General features: G+C 38.6%; 1 protein-coding gene across 3 annotated transcripts in view; it reads left to right on the top strand.

Moving 5' to 3' along the window:
* Positions 1–22,482, top strand: part of gramd4a (GRAM domain containing 4a) — an 84,273-nt gene that overhangs the window by 49,099 nt on the left and 12,692 nt on the right. For 2 of the 3 annotated variants that reach the window (XM_049473645.1, XM_049473647.1), the window contains 12 exons: positions 5,972–6,092; positions 9,210–9,271; positions 10,524–10,659; positions 12,389–12,414; positions 12,611–12,702; positions 13,964–14,055; positions 14,409–14,457; positions 15,300–15,371; positions 15,781–15,824; positions 16,119–16,228; positions 17,331–17,485; positions 19,756–19,773. In XM_049473645.1, the coding sequence (XP_049329602.1) occupies positions 5,972–6,092; positions 9,210–9,271; positions 10,524–10,659; positions 12,389–12,414; positions 12,611–12,702; positions 13,964–14,055; positions 14,409–14,457; positions 15,300–15,371; positions 15,781–15,824; positions 16,119–16,228; positions 17,331–17,485; positions 19,756–19,773 (977 nt within the window). The remainder of the gene's footprint in view (positions 1–5,971; positions 6,093–9,209; positions 9,272–10,523; positions 10,660–12,388; positions 12,415–12,610; positions 12,703–13,963; positions 14,056–14,408; positions 14,458–15,299; positions 15,372–15,780; positions 15,825–16,118; positions 16,229–17,330; positions 17,486–19,755; positions 19,774–22,482) is intronic. The other variant, XM_049473646.1, reaches the window with a different exon arrangement.

The raw sequence follows: 22,482 nt of genomic DNA, 5'->3' as shown, positions 1-22,482 counted from the left end.
CAATTCAAATGCCTTGATAAAATGTTTTGCATGCCATAGAAGTAGTTCTGACATAATTTCTAGAAAATGTTAAAATACTTTATTAATATTTTAAAAGTGAAATTTTAGCTTCTACAGACAGGTCTTTTCCAACCATTTTAACAATTCAAATGCTTTGATTTTTTTTACGTTCTATAGTTCTGACAGGATTTATAGAATATGTTAAAATGTTTTAGCTTCTACAGGTCTGTTCCAATAATTTTAACAATTCAAATGATTTGAGGAAATATTTTACGTTCCATAGAAGTAGTTCTGACACATTTTTTCGAACATGTTAAAATTCAAGTTTTAAAATTGATATTGTACCGCTTTCGTTACATCGAGATTTTAACCTTAATATTTACAGTCATGTGGCTTTTTGTCACAACAATTTTAGATCACAGTTTTAGATTTTTTAACAATATTTAGCAGTGGGTCTAGGCTGTTATTGGATAAAGATCAAAAGAACCATCACTTGTTCTATACCAATTTAAAGGTTCTTCACAGACTTTTTTACACCCTTATTACAGTCAAGGTTCTTTGTTTAGCGTGTAACTGTTCTGAATTATAATAAAACTTCTTCTGATGCACCAACCTGGACGCATCATTAGTGTTGTTTCCTGGAGTCACTTGGCGTTTCAGATGCCCTCGTCCAGGAGACCCGACCATGGCTTGTCTCCATGTGACATTCTACTGCCCCCACGTCTCACCCCTCTTCAGCCAGAGCCATCTGGATGCCTTTTCTGCAGCCTCCTCATTTCTATTAATGGCTCTTTTCCGGTTGGCCCCTGCTATGCCCAGTGTACCGTAGCCCTTATTTAGGGAATAGCTGACAAATCTCTGATTGCCCACCTCCGCTGGCATGCATTTAGTTCCCTGCAACAGGATCAAATGCTTTGTGGCTTCAAAAACTCAATTCGGACTGAATGGCATGGATGTGTGATGGCATTTTCAGCTGCCTCTCCTTCTATGTTCTCTGGAATAATGGAGCTCCATCCTATACTTTTGGGATTTTGGTAGTTAAAGAGTTGAACATGGATGAACGAGGTGGTGATAATCTACAGTCTTGACCTCACTAACGATCTTGTTGCAGAATCAAATCCAAAATCTAGTAGAAAGTCTTCTCTGTGCAGTAGAGACAGTTACTCCAACAAAAGCAAGATAGAATGCCCTGTCCCTTAAGAACAGTAGAACTGTGTTCACTGGAATAATGGAGCTCCATCCAATACTTTTGAGATTTTGGTAGTTAGAGAGTTGAACAGGAATGAACAAAGTGGTGATATATGGCGTCACATCAATGTAAAAAGTAAAAAAATAACCAGCGTGTTTTAACATTTTGCGTGTGTAAATTAACTTTTTGGGGACTTTTGGTCAGGGTCAACTCCCTCAGCGAATGCTATTGGCTGATATCTCCAGGGTTTGTGACAGACAGCCTAACCCCAAGAGCCAGAGGGGGGCGTAGAAGAAGGATGGCAGGGGAGTTAGCTAGCTGGCTATGCTAAAATCCAAACAACCTAGCGCGCACGCGATTCCCTTTTTTTGCTCGCGAGTTTCACATTTGTTTCACGTTTGTGCAAAATGTTAAAATATGCTGGTTAATTTTTTTTACCTGTTATTTTTGCGCCCCCGACTTTTGACATTGTTGTGACGCAATCTACTGTCCATACCTTACTAATGATCTTGTCACTAAATCAAATCCAAAATCTAGTAGAAAGCCTTCTCTGGACAGTAAAGACAGTTACTCCAACAAAAGCAAGATAGACCTTTTCTCATTCCCTGTCCCAATACTTTTGTTCTCTTTAGTGTTCATTGAGAGGGCTTAGAGGTGTACATATCATTCATCAGTAATACAGCATTTAAATTGTGTGTTAACTGCCTGTTGATGAACAATAACAGCGCATATATGAGCACTGAGCCAGTGGTCCTCTCTGTAAGGACTCTAGGCTGGAGTGGTTCTGAATAATGGCGTCATAGACTTTCGGCACTGTGCTACAAATTGCGTTTTGTTATTTGTGCCTGTTGTTGACTCCGCCAGTCTGAGTGGGTGGAATAAAGCCATTGAGAGGCAGAGTACCTGAGAGTGCTGCTGAAAGGTTATAGTGTTTTTTGTTTTTTTGTCAGTGTGTATGTGGCTGTGTGGTGTGTGTGTTGCCTGGTCTGTGGCTCATTTATTTTTAATATCATTTCCAGCATTGTTGCCGGGGGTTACTTCACATCATTCAGCATTTACCAAGCCATTATGAGAAGCACTGTGTGTACGTGTGTGTGTGAGAGAGAGAGAGAGACACTAAATGGAACATGAAGAGTTTTATGTTCCATAATCGGATACATTCAAGCAGGATTTTTATGATTTTATGAGTTTTCAGCCAAAAAAAATCACATTGAACCTTCAAGGTTCTTTAAAGAGTAACTAGAACCCCTGATTTTAGGAACACATTTCAGCTATTAATGAAAAAATACATAGTTTAGGATTTAGTTCTTCTGTAATGGGGCTAATAGTGTTTTTTTTATTGTAGTGAACCATAGCTAGTATAGCTAGGCCATCAGTACACAAATGTTCACAGACCTCAAAATAGAAAAAATAATCTCTATATAATGTTAATGTCTGCTAGCACCACTATAGGGTTCCTTTTTATTTCTGTTGGCATTAAGGTGAGCTTGATACACCTAAAACATTTCTGGTTGTTCGCTATTAAACACAGTATTTAACACCTGTAAAATGTGGGAAAGAGCGGTATAAAGCCCCTTAGCATTGAGTTGTGGAGCAGTGGATCTGTGTTCTCTGGAGTGATGGGGCTCCATTCAATACTTTTTGGATGAGATAGGGATAAAGTAAGGTGGAAATCATTAAACATCCTGACCTCGCTAATGGTTTTGGCGCACCTATAGGAATGGACTCTGATGATTGACTGTTGTCTAGGTTCATTTCAGTCAGTGGTGCACTTTCAGACTACCATGCCCATCAGATTCCACAGGAAGCCCTCAGAGGTCTTGTGAAGTCCGTGACACAGAGATCTTTTAATGAGAAGATTTGACAGGCTACTGACCACTATCTGAATAGGATTTCTCATAATGCTAATCATGTCACCCATTCAAGGATAAAGTCCTGCTTTTCAGCAAAAACAGCCAGTCAGCTTGCTGGTTATACAGGGAGCAGAGGAGAGTCAGAGTACTACTTAAGAAGCCCGACCCACCTTACTGTGGAGATCTGTGCAGGCGCAGTAGTCATAACAAGCCAAAAAATCAAGTTTATTTTGGATGTTTGGGTCCAACACTAAAAACTTAAAAAAAAAAATAAATTCATCAGATTATATATCAGTGAGGTAAAATATGTTTCTGAAATAATAATTCAAGCTTTAGTTTCCAGTATTTTGGTCACTCCCCATTGAAAGAGATGGAAGGCTGCTTTTGCATGACTGGAAATAAGTGCCTAGTCAAGTTGCAAAAATGACCGTTGAGAGAACAGACTTTCCTGTATGGACTGTGCCTGTGTGCTAACTCTGCATTAGCAAGTGATTGATGAGTTCAGTCCTTAGCATGCTAATGCCGTGTTAAGATGTTGGATGAGCCTAGTTGCTGCCATGCCAACGCCTTGTTAGCGATGCAAGATGATGCTAGGAGTGATGTGGGTTGAGGGTGGTAGTTGGAAATCAAACACAGTTCTCCATTTTGCATTTTTTTATGAAACTTTTGGTAACTATTTTTTGTAAAATCAGCCAGTGTGTCAGAGCACAAGTGGGGCTGTTATGATACTAAGCAGTTTATATATCAGTATGTCATACATTTGTTGCTCAGCAACTCAACAGCATGATTTAGTATAGGTTTGCAGTTAGCAGAATTAGCATAGTGCTAATTGTTGGGGTAAAAGCTTCCTGTACTTGTTAAATATGTTAATTATCCTTGCAGCTGTGATTCATAATAAATTAGCGTATGACGGGGTTATTATTTTATAAATTGCGAAGCTTCTTATGTAGTGTGGAAACTGCTCAGAATGGCAGGCCGACTGTTCGATTCTTGTTCTCACTGAACACATGGTTATTAGCAAACATGGCCTGCTGCGAGTCTGCCCAGTATGTTGTGATGGAGAGCTGCTAGTACAAACACTGGCTGATCAGAGCCAGAATTTCCTTCCAGCACTCAGTCTGATTGATTGGAGGCAGGAGTACTCTGTCAGGCGCAGTGGTTTTCTGCGAGGCAATGTTTTTTAATCTCTTCCTCAGCATTGATTGTCAAGGGTCTGCCTCATTTGGTTAGATTAAGTTTTTTCTTGCTTCTGGAGTCTTTCTGTGCTGATAATTACAACTTGACTTTAGGGATCCAAATTCAGACTCTTGCCTTAAATTAGGAGCAGATAATGGGCCTCATTTAAACATGTGATTTGTCACAGTCACTGACAAAAACCTCTCCGAAGCTCTGAAGAGCTGGAGCTCGAATACTTCAAGCTGACTTCAGATATCAAGCAAATTGCATCATGCTCTGTTGCACTTGCTGAATATGACAAATTTGCATTTTTGGGACTGGAAAGGTCACTATACATAAATTTTGACTTAAACCAGGTATCCTATTACATCACCAAATCAGAAAATGTTGGCACAATATGGAAAAGTGCAGTTTTTTAAATGTACTTTGACTTTTTTTGACGATTGATTGCAGACAGTATTAGGCTGAGATATTAAACAAATAATAATAAAAAAGAAAGATTTGACAAACATTGTTTTTAAATATTTCAGTCATTTTTGTAGGCATTTTCAGACAAACTGGACATCCACACTGGACACCTCTGCCCATCTAAACTACTCAGTGACTCTTCAGCTTTTTGTAAATACTGCTTTTGTACCAAATAATGATTACAGTCACCTGTTCAAATCACAGAAAATATATATGTTTTTATCCTTATTACTAACCCTAAATTGACCCTGCCCCTGCCCAGTTTTGGGAATGTGTTGTAGGTCTAAAATATGGAATGGGTATATATTAATAAATGAAAGTGAGAAGTTGATCATTCAATACATGAAATATCTTGGGTTCGTACTGTTTAATCAAATAAAAGTCTAAATAAATTACGGAAACACTGTTTTTTATATATGTATTTTTTATGTCTTATTTACACTGTTACAACTTTTTCTGATTTGAGGTTGTCAGCCTTCCCTCATTAAAGTCAAATTATCATTGTTTGTGTAGAGAGAATTCAACATTTATTCAATGTTTAGTCTATTACGTACTGAAATTGTTTAATTTTGCCTGCTCAGCTGGCCAGTGCTAGCCCAATATTCATAATTCATTTAGTGATACAGTGTGCCTCACTAAATTCTAGTTCCACAACTGTCAATTTGACCTGGTTCCAGGACCCCTTATGGTCCATCTCTCATCTACACTGCCTCTGTTCCAGCTCTTGCTCGCACACTTCCACTAATGACCTCGTCCCTGGGGTGTACAGGCCATATATACAGGGCCATTGTTGTGGCTCACTGGCAGTGATTGGACTTTGGTTCACTTTCCACTTCTGCTTTCACTGTTCTTTCATGCTTGTGTGAAAGGAGCTAGCGTTTCTGCTAAAATATTTATGAATTCTAGTATAGTTGGAGGCGCACAGTGTATTAGCTGATATTGGATTGGATTGAAGTTTTTTATATTGGATGGAGTGATGGGCAAACCGTGGGAGAGAGAGGTGCTGAAAAAAGAACGTTTTCTATTGTTTCTTTTGTTTCTATGAGTGGATCTGGCAGAACGTATCACGTACTGTAAGCAGAGAGGAAAGAAAGATCACAAAAGACCACAATGTCCCAACCATTGTCTAAAACAGGTCCCAGCTCTTCACCATTAACACATTCAGAGGAACACAGCCTCCTCCAACACTGCAAACTACTTTCTTAAATAATGCATTTTTCCATTTCCCACCACGCAGCACCGTTTATCAGAGTGTGAGGTCATTTCTCGCTTGTGTTTTTTGCAGAGGAGGAGTTGAGAAAGCTGCGGGAGGAGACCAATGTGGACACGCTGAAGCAGGAGCTGGAGAAGGAGCGAGTCAGGAGGCTGGACCTGGAGCAGAAGATGAATGAAGTCTTAAAGACCAGGTGAGCACCAAGCTTTATTAGTGACAAGTGGAAGCGTTGAGGAACCACAGTGCACCAATTTATTACAGATTTTATTTATATGGTTCTTTAAGGCATAGATTCTCAGACTGACCCTGTGATCACCAACATGATCCATATATTTGCTTTACATGTTGGGATAAACCAAATTTGGAGCAAATTTCTGAACTGTTCTGAAGACCAATCCAGATGTTTGCTTTTGGAATAGTTGCACTGGGATAGTGCAAATCATCAATGTTGGACAGAAACCTCCGAAATGGCAATTTCACAGTGGAAGGGAAAAAAATGTGTTATCTTTAATAAAAAACCCTATCCAGACGGGATTAGTTTCTTAAGGGCATGTCTGTGAAAAATATTTCACACTTCTACTCAATAATAAAACTCTTGCATCCGGACTACAATTGGAAAAAACAGCAGGACCATTGAGTTTTTTGGCTTTCTCGGTTACATGACATCTCGTTCAGTAGCTCCTCCATTTCCCCTTGCTGTTGTGTTTATGTGGATCTCTATGAAAATGTGCGCCCAAAGTGTAATTACGGTGTGTGGCAGTGGACAAAGAGCTATTTTATTAAACCTGAGGGAATGAAACTCAGAGATTTGAATCCGGACGGGACTTAAATTACCTTACAACCGCCCATAAAACAGAAAATTACCCCAGGACCCCCTGAGAAACTAATACCATACGGAAAGGCTACAGTCTGTGAAAAAATATTTTTCATTATGTCAAAAAAAGATTTACATTATGTAAAAACATAAAAAATGGCATGACAAACACAAATTGTCTGGGGGAGGCAATGAGTTTATAATGTACAAGAGACCCTATATCAAAAAGAAGAATGATTTAACCAGATGAAGAACCAAGGACCAGTTAAACCAAGGGTCACAGATCTTGTCTGAGAGAAACATCTTATTCATGATCATGTGATTAGACCAAATAAGTATGTAATTTAACAAGTAGAACTCGACCCCAGTGGCTCTATATGAATAAAATATCTAAACCCTGATTTCAAAACAGAATCTGCAGACATAACAAGATCATTTTTAAGCTTAAATAAAGCAATTTAGTGATGTATAAGCTGCCTTTACTTTTTGGCAGTATTACCTTCATAGCTTCAGTGCCGAACTAAAGAAACTCAAATATCAGACATGCATCGGCTCATCAACTTTTTTGGGATAAAGAGCACATTGTGTAAATTAGATTTTTGGTAAAAGCATTGCTTTGCAAAATGGTCAAATACTGTATATTATTTATTATAACTATATTGAGTTATCCCAATATTAGCTTTTGTCAACCGATTGAAGTCACTGAATTGAAATGCCCCCCAGAATCTTTTTTTTTTAATTAAGGTTATTTTAGCTGGAAAACAGTGAAGGCTGAACAGACAGACTGATTCTATTTTCTTTAAGCATGGCGTGATCACTTAGAACACTTTATTAGAGTGGCCCCAGGTTTTGGCTGAGCAGAGGATGGCTCTCTTTGCTGAGCAGTGTGATCAGTAGCTGTGTGTTGGCAGTGCTCACTGACCCTTCTGCTGCATCACTGCTTCAGAGACAGGACAGGGCTGGCCACTGTGGGCTGCACCAGCCTTGGCTCCTCTAGTTGGCCTTTAAAAATAGCCACTGCCGCCTCCGCCCCCTTTCTTCAGCAGTTGGGGACGAGTAAGGGGGTCAAGCACTGAAGTATCAAAGCTATGAAGTATCAAAGCACTGAGTGAAAACCCTTTATACTAAAACTACACAGACAACTGTACAGCATCAGCTGTGAGCCTCTGCTGTGGTATCACACAGGTGGTTGCTATGGTGTTGCTACGTTGTTGCAAGGTGACTACTGTGCTATTTAAGCTTGCTGTGGCTGCAGTGGTATCCCAGATGGTTGCTGTTGCTGTGTACTGTTTGAGTGCCATAGATGCTGTAGTGTGACGCAATGTGGCTGCTATAATAGTTTTTTATTGTTTTGTTGTTTTTTATGATGTCCTTGGTGGTTGGTCAGGTTTTATCAAGTGGTTACTGTGGGTCCCCCATTGTGATGAATGTGGTTACTTAAACCACCCAGACAAATATACAGCATCAGTTGTGAGGCTGCCATCTGCCTATTATTATGTAGGGCCTCCTAGACCAGGGTCCTTAACCATTTTTAACCCAGTTGTCTAACCATCTTAATATATGATTCTAATTTGTGCTATTTTTTCCTGGTTGCTACATTGCTTGTTAAGTGGTTGCCATGGTATGCCAGGTGGTTGCTGTGTTGGTAAGTGTTTGCTAGATAAGTAATATCGAGTTGCAGTTTGACTGCTATGGTATTTCAGGTGACTGTTACGGTGGTATCAAGTATCAAGTCTGAGGTGGTTTGTTAAGTGTTTCAAAGAGGTTAATGTGGTACACCATATGGTTAGCTATGCTATGGTGTCGCAGAATGACTACTATAACATCCAAAATGTTTGCTATGTTATCCCAGGCAGTGTGGTGGTAATGTGGTGTTCCTCAGTTGCTGCTAGGGTGTTGCTATGTGGTTATCTGGCAGTTGCTCTGGTGTCCCAGATGATTATTTTGGTACCCAGTGAGATTGTATGATGAGTGGTACCAGTGAACTTGATTTTTTAGATTTCATTTTCTTTTTATTTTTTTTTATTTAAGATTTATGTACAGTATTTTATATACTGTATTTTTCACACTATAAGGTGCACCTAAAATTCTTTCACCAGTGCGTCTTATAATCTATGAATTTTACCAGTCAGGTTGCAGCGTACACAGGAGTTTTAGTTTAGCGCTCCAGCAGTATTAACATTACACGCTAGCTCTTTGACCGTCCAGAGGTAAGTATTTTCGGCCTGTATCCTGCTGCAATCCCTGGCTAGCACTGCTGGAGCAGCATTAGAATTGCCTGCTTACCACGCTAAGCAGTAGCTCATTGGACATTCAGAGGTCCTTACTAGTGTAGCATAAAATGTGCCTTATAATTCAGTGCCTTATGTAAAAAAGTAGACCTGAAAATAGACATTTATAGTGCAGATAATACGGTATTCTATTTGTGATATTGTTGTGTGTTTATGTGTATTGTTTGTTTGTCTGAATGTGTTTAAGTATTCTGTTGTTTTTCAGGTTAGAAGACTCACCTCCGCAGCCTTCTCGTAAGCAGCAGTCCCCTTCGGCCAATGGCACGGGTAACAGAACTCACATTTCACGCTCTAATGAGGTGCTTCTGCTGCAGTGTGTCCTGCTGTGAAGCATTTTGCATCTCTAATGTTGTTTGTCTGACATCAACACACAATTTGCTGGAGTTTATACCTTCTGGTGTTGAAAGGGAGTGTGTATGTGTGTGTGTGTGTGTATAAGGTGCAGTTACCGACCCTATCTGCCAGATAAACAGGCTCATCTCTCTGATGTTCTGTCTGTGTGTATGTCCCTGGGAGGTTCACTCCTCTTCAGCCTGTGATCACTGTGTGTTTCAGGAGGAATCAGAGCCGTTATTTCAGGCAGCAGTTTAAATTTGTAGACGAGCCGAACTAGGCCAGAGGAGCCCTTTTGTATTTGAGGAGAAAAGAGAAGAGAGCAGGATGTGGTGCAGGAGAGCTAGCCTTACACACACACACACACACACACACACACACACATGCACACCCACATAATACACAAAAACACACACAGCCTCACACACTGGGTAAATTAGGTTAATAGAACTTGGGTTTGTGCTGCAAAATAGCCAGATAAGCCATTGACACCCTCTTTCATTCTGTCTTGCTTTATCTCTCCCTCTCTCTTTCATACTCTCCCTCTCTCACTCTTTAATTCTCTTTCTCTCTATCTCTTTCATTCTCTATGTTTCTACCTCTTTCATTTTCTTTCTCTCTCCTCTCTTTAACTCTCTCACTGTCTTTTTCTGCTTTCATTCTTTCTCTTATTATTCTCCCTTTCACTTTCACTCTTTATCTCTCCCTCCCCCTCTTTCATTATTTCTCCCTCTGTGACTCTCTGTTTCTCAATCTTTAATTTTCTCTCTTTTTCTATGTCTCTCTCTTCTGTTTCATCCCTCTACTTTCTCTCTCTTTCTTATTCTCTTGTATTCTCTTTCTCTCTCTGTGCCTCTCTTTTTCTATCTTTTTATTTTCTGTCTCTCTTCTCTCTTTAATTCTCTCACATGTCTCTTGTTCGAACTCTCTTTTCTTTATCTTCTTTATCTTTATCTCTCTCTTTCTCTCTCTCTTTCTCTCTCTCTCTCTTTCATTCTTTCTGTGTCTGTCTTCTATTATTTATCTTTATCCTTCATGCTCTCTTTCTCTCTCTCATTATTTCTCTGTCTGTCTTTTATTATTTTATTCTCTTTCTTTTCCATGCTCTCTCACTTTATATATTTCATTCTTTCTATATGTCACTTTCATTATTTCTCTCTCTCTCTCTCTCTCTCTCTCTGTGCAGAGAAGCAGCAGAAGGAGACGCTGTGCTCTCGGATGCAGAAGTGGCTGTATGATCGCTTTGGTGTTTACATCGAGGACTTTCGCTTCCAGCCAGAGGAGAACACAGTAGAACCGGAGGAACCTCTCAGTGCTAAAAGGTGCGAAGTGTGAACATTCCGCCCATGTTATATTTTCAATCTTACCTTTGCTATGGAGTGTTACAATAATTATCTAAGAGAACCATCGTATACAACAGTCAGTCACCCCTAGTAGTAATACATGGGACAATAACAGCTCAGAGATATGTTTAGGACATCCTGCAGCCACATGTGTTACCTCCAAGCAAGGGCTTCCAGCTGGCTTTTTTCAGCAGGATAATTCTCACCCACACACATTACCCCAGTAATCTCTCTGCCAGATTCCAAAACTTCCTTGGTCTTACTTGGCCTATTCACAAAATTTATTGCAAGTGGAAAATGTATGCCATCAGCTTCAGCAACCTACGAGTGTAAAGCAGGGCTAGCTTTAACATCTGTGGGTAAATATGCTGCAGGACTCTATATGGCAGCTGTGTGCTTTCATGCCCAACCATATCTCATCACAAACAAGTGCATTAGAATATCATTGAAAATGACTGTATTTCAGCAATTCAGTTCAAAATCTGAAACTTATATATTATATAGGTGTATTACACACAGAGTGATCTATTTTAAGCATTTATTTATTTTATTGTTGATGATTATGGCTTACAGCTAATGAAAACCGATAAATCAGATATTTTTCTCACTATAAGGCGCACAGGATTATGAGTCGCATTATGCGACACTAGTAAGGAACAGAGGTGTCACCATGTTTTCCTTCTAATCAGCAGGTCTCGCTGCTGTTTTGTGGTATGGGGTAACTACGTTAAGTAAAGCTAAGCTAAGTAAACAAAACAATAATTCTTTAAAAAGTCAAACGAGTGTTCACCTAAACAGATTTTTCTCCTAAAAACTGTTTATTTGGGTGAGTAAAGAGATTCTGGTCATTTACAGTAAGCTTAAATTTCCAGATTCCACTAAGACTGGATGCAGCAGCATTAGCATTAGGGGCTAACAGTAAATGCCAACCATTTGTTCTTACATATTATTCTATTTTTCTGAAACACTGATTTTTGGGTCAACAATAAAAGAAAGAAAAAAAGCTTAAAATAGTTACACCCTTTGTGTAATACATTTATTAATTTTTTGAATTTCACAAATTGAACAGAATCACTTGAAATAACTATTCAAGTAACTATTAAATGATATACTATTTTTTGAGGTGCACTAGTAAAATAAGTATATAAGGTATATATAGTCATGCAGTTTGCAATTAGTCGGACAGGTTTCCAGCCCTTTCTGTGGCTCTATTAGCCTCATAGCTCTGCTCATCTTTAGACACCAGTCATATGTCAGCTGAGGGTTAAACTAAATGGATTCTGTTAGAATAGGAAAAACAGTACATTACTAAAGATCACAGTGTTCCAGGACAAGGACTGATCAGAAAAATAGAGCAAACCACTACGTTGTATCTTTGTCAGCTGTTTTAATGCACAAGCCCTCCCTCTTTTGGGCAGCAGACGACATTACACTGCTGTTAAATGTTCTGTAGGTGTTTTAACCATTCAGTTCTCCAGCAGGATGACCTTGTGTATACGAAGTGTACAGATCTGCCTGTGATTCACTCAGTGTCAAAAGATCTGGGGAAGGTTAACTTTTACCTTGTGATGGAAAATGTGGGGTGTAGGTGTAGGTGTGTGTGTGCAGGGTGAGGTGACTAGAAAAGTGTTTGATCATCCTTGGCTGCTGCCTTGAGTGAACACATTTGAAAACATACTGTAAAATTATTTATTTTACTCTCTTTCAGGTTAACAGAAAACATGAGACGACTAAGTGAGTCACTTTCAAGCTTTAAGCTTTTTAATGCTTTAATTTAGTTTTGACAGCATTGATTCAGAAGTCCATTATGAGTAATTCTGTAATTCAGTGGTTGTTCTGCATTAAACAAATTACAGTTGTCAATATACCAATTAAAGCATGACTGTAAAGTGTGTGTGTGTGTGTGTGTGTGTGTGTTTTATGTGCACAGAGCGGTGTGCCAGACCCATAACTAACTTCCTGAGGAACCTGTCAGCCTTATCAAACTGGCACTCAGTCTACACGTCAGCAATTGCCTTTATTGTGAGTATAGACCTGAATTATGGTGGCAGTAATACGCTTTCAACGATTTCTTTAATTATTTTTTTCTCGGGCAGAATGAGTGAAAACATACATTCGCACAGCACTAATTATGGTGTCCAATTGATTTTTGCAGTGCACTATGGAAGATAGAGAACACTCCACTGACCTGTAGAATATGTATGCTGGCTCTCCTACACTGTACAGCTCTGGAAAATAAATAAGAGACCACTTAAGTTTCTAAATCAGTTTCTTTGATTTTGCTATTTATAGGTATATGTTTGAGGAAAATGAACCTTGTTGTTTTATTCTATAAGCTACAGAGAACATTTCTCCCAAATTCTAAATAAAAATATTGTCATTTAAAGCATTGAGAATGCAGAAATGGCTGAAATGACAAAAACAAATTCAAAGAAAATTTTTAGTTTTAAGAGTTCAAAAATCAATATTTGGTGGAATAACCCTGGTTTTAAACACAATTTTGATGCATCTTGGCGTGTTCTCCTCCACCAGTCTTACACACTGCTTTTGGATAACTTTATGCCACTCCTGGTGCAAAAATTTGATGGCTTGTGATCATTAATCTTTCTCTTGATTATATTGAAGAGGTTTCCAATTTGGTAAAATCAAAGAGCTGTATTTTCCAGAGCTGTATGTGAGTGTGATTCCTCACAGAGTCAATTCTAGCCAGATGCACCACTGGTCAAAATCTTTAACACGCCCTATGGAACTGCACTGTCCACTGTGGGTGATAATTCCTTTTATGATGTATTCCCGGTACACACGTGACCCTGTGGATTGAGATGCGTTAAATATCAGCAGAATACCTTCAGAAATTAAATATTCTTTTCATCTGCACCCACTATCAGACCTCACTCCTCTCACAAGATAACACCTCACAATTTGTGCAGGTGTGAGCGTTCCCAACCTTTTATCTATTCCACAACCACCTTTGATGTGTACCAGTGGTTCTTTGTGCAATAAAACACTAAATCAAGGGTTCCAGCAAACTAGTTCCTAGATACTGGTACTACTGCCAACATGCTTAACAGTGGGCATGCTCATTATAGGAAAAAATGATGCCAGCCAGGAACCAATAGGGAAAGTGAAAGGATTATTTTACTAAAAGTACATGCGATAAACCATTAGGATATTATGAAATAACTAAATATTTCTCAACTTAATATAATTATTCCAGTTGTGTTACTTTTTACAGTGTAAAGTATGTGTGTATGTGACTTGTGGTGTGTTTTCTGCTCCATAGGTCTACATGAATGCTGCATGGCATGGCTGGGCCATACCAATGTTTTTATTTTTAGCCATTCTGAGGTTGTCTTTGAATTACCTCATTGCAAGGTAAACCATCAGATCCTTCAACCGTTAGACACCTTTTACACTTTCCCTTCTATTATTTACAATTACAGCTAATATATCAGAGCATATATTGCATAAGATTATGTTATGTGTGTGGGAAAAAGCTTAATAAAACACAAAATGTGCTTCTGTCAATAAATAGACAGCAATGGTGCCTTAGGAGGAGGCGTACTGGTAACCATGGTTACCAGTTCTGTGGAAACGGTGATCCAAAGATAGATATCGGCTAGAGCTGAGGAAGGATGGGAATGTTGCTTTTAACTCTGTGTTAAGTGTGTGTTAAATTGCAACAAATACATGTCTTTAAACATCATTTGTGATGGTGTCTTCTGCAGAGGGTGGAGGATACAGTGGAGTATTGTGCCTGAAGTTTCTGAACCTGTGGTGGGTTTCATGCTATTCCTAATAGAACTACATAGCCCAGCCAGATTATTATGAACACCTCCTTGTTTCTGCACTCATTGACCATTTTATCATCTACACTGAGCATGTTAGAAGCACTTTGTAGTTCTATAATTGCAGAATGTAGTTCTGTATCTGTTTCTCTGAATGCTTTATTATTATCCCCCTTTTACCCTGTTCTTTAATAGTCAGGACCCCACAGGATAGACCACCACAGAGCAGCTATTATTTGGGTGCAGGTTCTTTCTCGGCACTAAAATAACATGGTGGTGGTGTATGAGGTATTAAAATCCAATGTGTTAGTATTAGTTAGTATTGGTATCTAGTTTGTTGTCACTGCTGGACTGAGAATAGTCCACCTACCAGAAATATCCAGCAGTATCCTGTGGGTAGTGTCCTGTGGTAACTGATAAAGCACTAATGGATGACTACCACAAACTGTCCAGCAACAGATTCAGAATCAGCTTCTTTTTCTAAATGAGAGTGTCTAAAAGAGTGGAGGACAGTGAGTGAACACAGTGTTTAAAAACTCCAGCAGAACTGCTGTGTCTGATCCACTCGTACCATCAACATAACACACACTAACACCTCATACACCATCAGCATGGCAGTACAGTCACTACTTTTTACTGTAATTATAGAACAACAAAGTGTACCTGTATTATTAAGTAAGCTGAAAAATGGACAGTGAGTGTCAAAACAAGGAGGCCATAATATTCAAAATGGACTGTGTAAAACCCTAATAGATTCTACACCTTAACTTTGATCTTTAAAAGACCTTCTAAATGTCTTTCATTTCTTCTCTTTTTATTTTTTGCTTCCAGGAACCTCCAAAGGAAGACTTGACTGTGTCCGAAAAGTTTCAGTTAGTTCTTGACGTTGCACAAAAAGCACAGGTATCTTACTTATTCAATATTAGTAAGCATGAATTAACTGTTGAATTGTCAGATTGCTCATGTTAGAACCGTATTTTTCACACTATTCGGTGCACTTAAATTCCTTAAATCGTAAACGTCAGTGCGCCTTATAATCCTGTGCACCTTATGAATGAATTTTACCAGTCAGGTTATGAGGAGCAGTAAAGCCACTCTGCTAAAGTACAGTGTTATAAAGGAGTTTCAGCTGGAGCAGTATTAGCATTAGCCACTATTAGCCACACCATGTTAAAACAAGCTACTTGTGGGAGTAACCCGCTAGCTGATAGTGCCTTGACTTACCGGAATACTCAGGGAAGAAATTTAAAATGATCAGGTGTCCCAATACTTTTGTCCAACACCCCAATATTCATTGTTTGTGTTTCTGTAGAATCTGTTTGGGAAGATGGCGGATGTTTTGGAGAAAATCAAAAAGTAAGTAACATCAATATGTTATGTATGGACTAGAATTGTGCTGTTTGCTGTAATAAAGATATATGCACCTATGTTATCAGCCATAACATTAGCACCACTGAAAGGAGCTGTTGTGGTACACTATATTATTTAGGTGGTGCTAATGTTATGGCCATTTGACATTGTTGTAATGTTAATGTATGTTACACTACATTGTTCTGAGTCTTTGTTTGTGTGTGTTTAATAAAGTGCTTTGTTCGAATGTGTTTTTCTGTGGGTGATTTGTCTGTGTGTGTGTGTGTGTGTGTGATGCAGTCTGTTCATGTGGGTGCAGCCGGAGATAACTCAGAAGCTGTACATCGGTCTGTGGGTGGCCTTCATCTCATCCTGCGTCCTGCCCTACAAGCTCGTGGGCTTTATGATTGGTGAGAGCTTAGTTATACCCATACTAGGGACAGGCATATTATTATTACAGCATTCAAATACACTGACATGCCGAAAGTCGTGGGAGATTTACTATTATAATATCCTATGATTTTTGGCATGTCTTAAGAAAGTTAAAGAACATTGCACTGACCTGTGGGATATGTGTGTGTGGGGTCCCTTGCATTGAATGTGGATGTGATTTCTGCCGGAGTCGCTTTTCTGTTTGCATGGACAATTCTAGCCAGACACCATCAGTCACGATCAACCACTGCACTGTACTGCCCACTGTGGGTGGTAATATTAGCCTGTTTTGATACATTCCTGGTATACATGTCACACTGTGGAGAGAGGAATGTTTTTTTTTTAGTCATATTTTATAGAAAGTTTTGTAGATGAAGCAATATAGTACATTACAAACAGACAAAGTTTTCTAGCCCTTTTACATCCCATCTACATCCACCCACATCCACGCCGCCCTGCCCATATCCACCCTGCCCCGCCCACATTCAGGTAAAAGTACCTAAAGTATTATTATTACAGAAAGTACAGGAGGGATGGGTTGTTAATCCCATTAGGTATCTTTTCCATTGGGGTTATGAACATTTTATGACACAATTTGCAAGGTATAAAACTGGTGATTTTGGATTGTTAGAAAAACAGTAACAGTATTTCATATAACATTCCAATCTAACCCTATATCACTGAAAAGGTCTTTTTTCTGTTATCTATCTTTGTTTTTTAATTAGAGAGGGTATAGAGGAGTGTTAAATATCCCCACAACTTCAGAAATGGAATGTCCCATCTATCCGCACCCACTATTAGTCTTAGCTTGAACCCTGATAATTCACATCATGTTCTTGCCATTAGCACACATTGACCAGTATTCAGCCTAATTCACAAGATAACACCTTACAAAGTAAACAGGTATGGGCATTTCCAAGCTATACCCTGAGGTATCCCTTCATTACCAGTTTACGTACTGCTGTCCCATGACTTTTGTCAGGTCAGTGTAGATGCTTCCATTAGTATGTTGTGTGTTGAAGGCAATACTGATTGTGTGTGAGGCATATTTCTGAATGATGTGTGTGTATTTTGTAACAGGGCTGTACGCGGGCATTAAATTCTTCATCATCGACTTCCTCTTTAAGAGCTGTCCGAAGCTGCGAGACAAATATGACACCCCATACATCGTCTGGAACAACCTGCCCACAGACCCCCAGCTGAAGGAGAGGAGCAACGCCACCGTGTCCAGACGGGTACGAAGAGATAAAACCACACAGTAGATTAATACACTAATCCATATTTTGTATTTTTTTTAGGACAAATCCAAATTAAATCCAAATTAAAAGAATAGTTTGGTGAGAAATCATATTTACACACACTCTCTCATCCTATCTAAATGTGGTCAATCATACAAAATGTGTTACACTAGATGTAATAGTAGCTAAAGAAACTAATGTTCTAATATGCCCGGATCACCACACATTGCTTTTTTAATACCATGTGTATTTTAAGTAGTTCTACTCTATGACAAACAGGGGCAGTAGGTTCATGTTTATTCAAATGTGTCAAACGTATTCTCATGCATTTCTCAGGTAGAGGTATATCAAATAAAATAAAATGTATTTGTATAGCGCTTTTTACAGCTGATGTTGTCACAAAATAACTTTACAGAATGAAATCGCAGGACAGAGAGAATCAGGCATTAAACATACAATACAGAACCCCCAGAAAGCGCGGAGGCAAGGAAAACTCCCTCAGAAGGACTACTGGTCAGACAGCTTTTAAATTAAGGTTAAAATAATCATTATACATCCACACAGGTCTAATATTTAGGTGTATAGCAACACCAGCATTGAAAGCAGTTAGAGTTCATGTAAGTTCATGTAAATCTGGATGTAATCTGTAGTGGAAAATGAGCAACTAGTCCGAAGCATGTTGCAAAAACTAGACGATGGACAGAACTTCCATCAGTCTGGCCGGACAGGGGACAGAAGAGCCTGAGGTTGAAAATTGTAATCGGGCCGGACAGGTGGGCAGTCAAAGTATAGATACAAGGGTTTTAAAATACTTATGTAGAAGTTTAAGTATCAATTCCATCTTTTTGCTCAAGTAAAAGTGTAAATTACGGGGTTTCAAAACTACTTAAAGTATAGTAAAAGTAATGTAATTACAAGTAAAAGTAATGTAAGGAAAAAAAATACCATTAAGGACAAAAACTTAAGCCACAAAATCCTATAGTGCACCATAGTGCAAACTGAAGAAGAAAGCTTTAAACATCTACCAAGTGTTGTTTAACCAGATTTATTTACAGTGAAGAGCAAATTATGTGTAAATATGATTTTCTGCCCAACAGTCCCTTTAATTTGTGTTTTTAACTGAAGCTACTGTTTGCAATCGTTATCTGTTTCTATCAGTGAACAGACAAGTGTGTGACAATGAATGTGGCTATAAGTGTCTGTATCTAAGTGTCAGTCTATTGACACTTGAGTCTGGGTCTGTCTGTCTGCTAATGTGTGGGTTGACTGTGTGTATGCTTTTGTTAGTGTCGATGTTTCTCTATACACTGTGTGTGTGTGTGTGTGTGTGTGTGTGTGTGTGTGTGTGTGTGTGAGCGAGCATCTATGCATGTGATGAACATAAAAATGACCTTTGAATGAGTCTTTCTTCAGTACTGTGCCAACATATTCAGCCAGCTGTGAAAAGTGTGCTTAAGGATGTTTATCTAAGCAATGATTTGCCTAGAAATGAATGAATAACCAAAATGACAAAATTAATTGGATTTTTGTTTGTTTTAGACCAAAACAAATTATAGCAAACTATCTGTTACCTTCGTAACTGTAGACTAAACACTCATACCTAGTAAGACTAACCATCTACTCATGTCACTGAGGTAGGTGATTTTTGAAATGTTCAAAAATCTACATAGGAAATAGTATCATGTTTTGTATCATGCGTCAGAGATTGCATTCTTTTGCAATCTTTCATTGTTTATGATAAAAAAATCAATTCAGACCGAACAAGACTATCGTATATTTCACACTTAAAGTCAAAGTTTTAAAGGAGTTTCACTTTATTTCTCCAGCACCGAGGCTGGAGCAGTATTAGCATTAGCTGCTAACCAGGCTAAGAGCTAGCTCCTTTGCTGTTCAGGGATGAGTATTATCGGCCTGTAGCCTGCTGCTAACCCTGGCTAGCACTGCTGGAGCAGCATTAGCATTAGCCACTAACCGTGCTAACGCTAGCTCTTTTGCCGTTTAGAGTAAAGTTTTATCGGCCTATATCCTGCTGCTACAAAAAACACCTCTGCAGACATACAGTAATTTTGATATCCTGTATCACATTGCCAGGTTTTTTACTAATTCACAGTATTATATAGTGTATTTCCAGACACGCTAAATGTTGCAGGTTGTAAACGATAGTCCGGCCTGCTGTGAATCTGTTGCACAGTACTGTAGAGGCTGCAGGTCTGGGTCTAGGTTTGGAGCGACGGTCACACTGCTGTTTTGTGCTCTCTCTCTCTCAGCTGTCTGGGTGTGAGAAGGTAGGGACTGTGGTGTGTGTTTGGCAGTGCCTGTGTGTATGTGTGACGTCACCAGCTCACCTTTTATTCCTGTCCGTGTGTGTGTGTGTGTTTTGGATCGAGACACACCTTGTGATATAACTACTGTCTGTGTACAAATGGATCAAAACGGCCTGTGTTAATTAATGATCTGGTCAAAAAATGAATTTAGAAAGGTTAAAATGCATTGGCCTGTCATTTATATATAACTTATAACATTGAATAGTGAGTCATTTTGGATCCATTTTCACAGACAAACTCCTGTATATAAATATGAAGTGATATTTGGGTATACAGTCATATGCAAAAGTTTGGGCACCCTGATGAAATGATGGGTTTTGATGTTTTTCTAAGTTAAAATAAGTACAAATCATGTATAGACGCATTAATGAGTAATCTAATATACTTACTTAATAAATAAAAAGAGAATGCATATATTATACATACTCTATGTAATTATCTAATTAGCCAAATGTATGGCAGCAGTGCAGAGCATAAAATTCGGCAGATATTAGCCAACCACAGCTATATTTAAACAACATAAAAGCACTGAATTGTGCTTTTGAGTGCTTTTTTCGTACAACTTCGGCAAACTTAAGTAGATTTAAGTATGTGGGTTTTTTTAAATCTTTTTTTTACAATTGCAGTATATTGTAAAATGTACTGTTTTGCATATCGATGCACATATTGTGTTTACCTTAATGCTACTGGAAAAAATAGACTTAAGTGCACTTAAAGCAGTATTTAATGCCACTATATATATTTTCTATTTACACAATGTATAATTTAAAACATTGCTTATAAATACATTTTATGGAAATGCAGAGAAAGTATATTTAATGTGTTTTTTCATGAAGTATATTAAACTGAAAACGCACTTAGTATTCTTTACCTAATTAGAACATACCTTTAATTTTCAAAAAGGGTTAAGAAATTAAGGCTGTTTTTAGAGGAAAAGGATGCCCTACCTACTCAGTATTAGTACAGTACAGTGTACATAATAAAGTGTTTGGTAAGTTTAGAATGTGAAATGTAGAGTTTCACAAATTAACAGTCAGTGTGATTAAAACATTGCACAAATGCATTATTTATGTCAGGGTTTGTGCCCTGTAGATGATTTGTACCCTTATCTTCACTTATAATAAATAAAACCAAACATAATTTTATCAGGGGTGTCCAAACAAGCCACTATATGTACTATTTACAGTGCAGATTATTGCTGTAGTACAGTCAGTGCTGTAGTGAATAGGCTGAATAGATTTACCTTTAGTACATGTAGAGTAGAGTTAGCTGCAGTGCTAGTTATCCTTCCTCTTTAATCCTTACGTACATAGCTGCATCCCTTTCCCAGGCAGGAGACGTCCTGTTAGATAGTACAGTTGGACCACAGCTTGTGCTTGAGCATGGGGTCAGTTGCAGTTAACAGCATGGCCTCCTAAACGTCCACTCAGTACTGTCCGATCATCCACACACCGACTAACGATCATACTGTCTGTCCTGGATTGACCTCTACTACACACTGACCAAAGCTCACATCTCACGCACATGAACTCACGCAATTACTAAACACACTAACACCTGAAACTATATTTGACCCAGCTATGCTCCGCCCACACGTGTGCATTTATAGCAAGTGTTGTTAGGTTGGACAGGCTTTACAGAACACTGTAAAAAGTTTCTTTTAACCATATAAAGAAATTTTAACTTAAACAATTGATTTGATCAAATGTAGTGATCATTTCAATAAGTGCCAATTCTAGGCAATGGATCATTCTTGCATTCTTTTTCATAATACAATTAGCAAGACCATAGCAACCCCCTGGGACATTATTGCAACCAACTAGGATACTATAGTAAGCCCCTGTAATACCATAGTGACCACCTGTAATACCACAGTAACTGTTTAGCAACCTTTTAGCAAACACCTGTGATACCAGGGTGAACAATTTACAAACTAAATTGCATTGAAACCACCTGGGATGGTATAGTAAACACCTTTAACACCATAGCAACCATCTAGAATAACACAGTAACGGTTTAGTAATACTATAGCAGCCTTTTAGCAATCACCTGTGATATCAGGGTGAACAATTTTGGAACTAGATTGCAATGAAACCAGCTGGGATACTATAGTAAACACGTGCAACACCAAAGCGACCACCCGAAATACCATAGTAACCACTTAGCAACACCATAGCAACCTTTTAGCAATCAAGTGTGACACAAGGGTGAACAATTAAGGAGCTAAATAACTGCTTAGCAGAACCATAGCAACATTTTAGCAACCAACTGTGATGCAAGGGTGAACAATTTAGGAACTAATTAACTTCTTATACCATAGCAACCTTTTAGCAACCAACTGTGATGCAAGGGTGAACACTTTAGGAACTAATGCACTACTTAGCAATGCCATAGCAACCTTTTAGCAACCAACTGTGATGCAAGGGTGAACACTTTTGGAACTAATGAACTACTTAGCAATGCCATAGGAACCTTTTAGCCATCACCTGTGGTACCAGGGTGTGGTCTCCACTCCATGGAGACACCATAGGAACACTATAGCAACCACTTTGCAACACAATAAAATACACATGCAACACTGTGTAGCAGACACCTAGCAACATCATAGTAACCAGTTAGCAACAATATATCAACCACATGAATGATCATATCAGCCACCTGACATACTAT

This window comes from Astyanax mexicanus, chromosome 2 (assembly GCF_023375975.1).
Source record: "Astyanax mexicanus isolate ESR-SI-001 chromosome 2, AstMex3_surface, whole genome shotgun sequence".
NCBI lineage: Eukaryota > Metazoa > Chordata > Actinopteri > Characiformes > Acestrorhamphidae > Astyanax > Astyanax mexicanus.
Note: the sequence above shows the minus strand (reverse complement) of the source record. Positions and strands in the feature narration are given on the sequence as shown.